Raw genomic sequence first — 1412 nt, 5'->3', positions numbered from 1 at the left:
TTTTGCGTTTTCCTGGTAGGTAATTAAAAACAAATTAATTTAGTTTTAGATAAAATAAATTTGAATAGTTAATTGTATTATACTTATGTCAGGTATATCAAGCGTAATATCATTTTGTGCTGCCAATGATTCAATTTTTTGCCAAAATATAAGAAATTCTTCATCACAACGTAATTTTTCAAATGATAGTATTACACCATTTATAATATTTTTAGCTTTACCCAGAGTGCCAGTTTTTGATTGTAATGTGGTACTTAGTATGTTAATAATACTAAGAACATCTTTTAATAAAACAACCCCAATAAAAAATGTACACTTCTGTAATTCACTAAGAATACCTGAAATTAAAAGTATAGTTAAATATAAATACAAACAAAAATTGTACCCATATAATGAAAATGCACATTGTCTAAACTTTTATTATGTTATACCTATCTGAAAAAAACAAAATTTTATAATTTCTATAATGAATAGTGAAAATTTAAAATATTTAATACCTATTACTTCGACAACATCTTTATCAGATTGCTCTTCAATCTCGTTACTTAAATATTCTAATATAGCAGTGTAATTACTTATCAATGCTTCATAATTTTTAAATCGGCACACCCATCGAGTGTCGCATACTCTGAGGATACTTCCTTTTTTTAATCCTAGATCCAATTGAATTTTAATGAGTTTCGTATTGTTAGATGGACGAGCAAAATGAACGTATACCATTTCTAACGTATTAAAAACACAACGAGCATTCTACAAAAAATAGGTTGTATAATATTATACAAATTAAAAACTTCAAATACCTAAATTATATTTTAGTTAAAATAAATTAATAATATACTTAAACTTAAACAATTACCTTAATTTCTTTACACAAGTCCACAACAACTAAGTTCAACCTGTGGGCCATACAATGTGTATATATTGCATAAGGATAATCTTCTTTAATTTTGGCTTGGACACCTCCGATATGGCCGGACATCACACTGGCACCATCATACGATTGTGCCACAATATTTAGTGTGTCCATGTTTAAATTACAATTTTTAAAACTACTGTAAATAGCAGAAACAATTTGATTGGCATTCTGGCCACAAGAAACATCAACAAATTGTAAAAATCTTTCATAAATGTCGAGGCCAACTGCATAACGCACACATACAGACAATTGTTCTTGTTTATGAGACCTAGCCTCATCAACCATTAGAGCAAAATGTCCAGTGTCAAGAATTTGTCCAACAATAGTTTCTGTTACCAAGTCAGCACTAATTTTAATAAGTTCTTCTTGAATTTTCCAGCTGGTCAAGTTTATTTTTTTTTGATAAAAGCTTTGAAATTCAGGCATAAACTTTGAAAAAACTACATTGCATAATTCTTTAAAATTACCTATATTATATGTTTAAAATAATGTTTAT

The 1412-nt window shown here is 27.8% G+C and overlaps 1 protein-coding gene across 1 annotated transcript in view; it reads right to left on the bottom strand.

Annotated features, from left to right (window-relative positions):
* Positions 1–1342, bottom strand: part of LOC103310447 (zinc finger MYM-type protein 1-like) — a 23168-nt gene extending 21826 nt beyond the window's left edge. Inside the window, exons 1-3 of the mRNA XM_008188783.1 lie at positions 857–1342; positions 498–750; positions 84–338 (exon numbers count right to left, since the gene is read on the bottom strand). Coding sequence (XP_008187005.1) covers positions 84–338; positions 498–750; positions 857–1342 — 994 coding nt within the window. The remainder of the gene's footprint in view (positions 1–83; positions 339–497; positions 751–856) is intronic.
* Between the last annotated feature and the right edge of the window lie 70 nt (positions 1343–1412).

This window comes from Acyrthosiphon pisum, chromosome X, assembly GCF_005508785.2.
Source record: "Acyrthosiphon pisum isolate AL4f chromosome X, pea_aphid_22Mar2018_4r6ur, whole genome shotgun sequence".
Taxonomy (NCBI): domain Eukaryota; kingdom Metazoa; phylum Arthropoda; class Insecta; order Hemiptera; family Aphididae; genus Acyrthosiphon; species Acyrthosiphon pisum.
The sequence above is the reverse complement of the archived record's forward strand: the minus strand, read 5'-3'. Positions and strand labels throughout refer to the sequence as shown.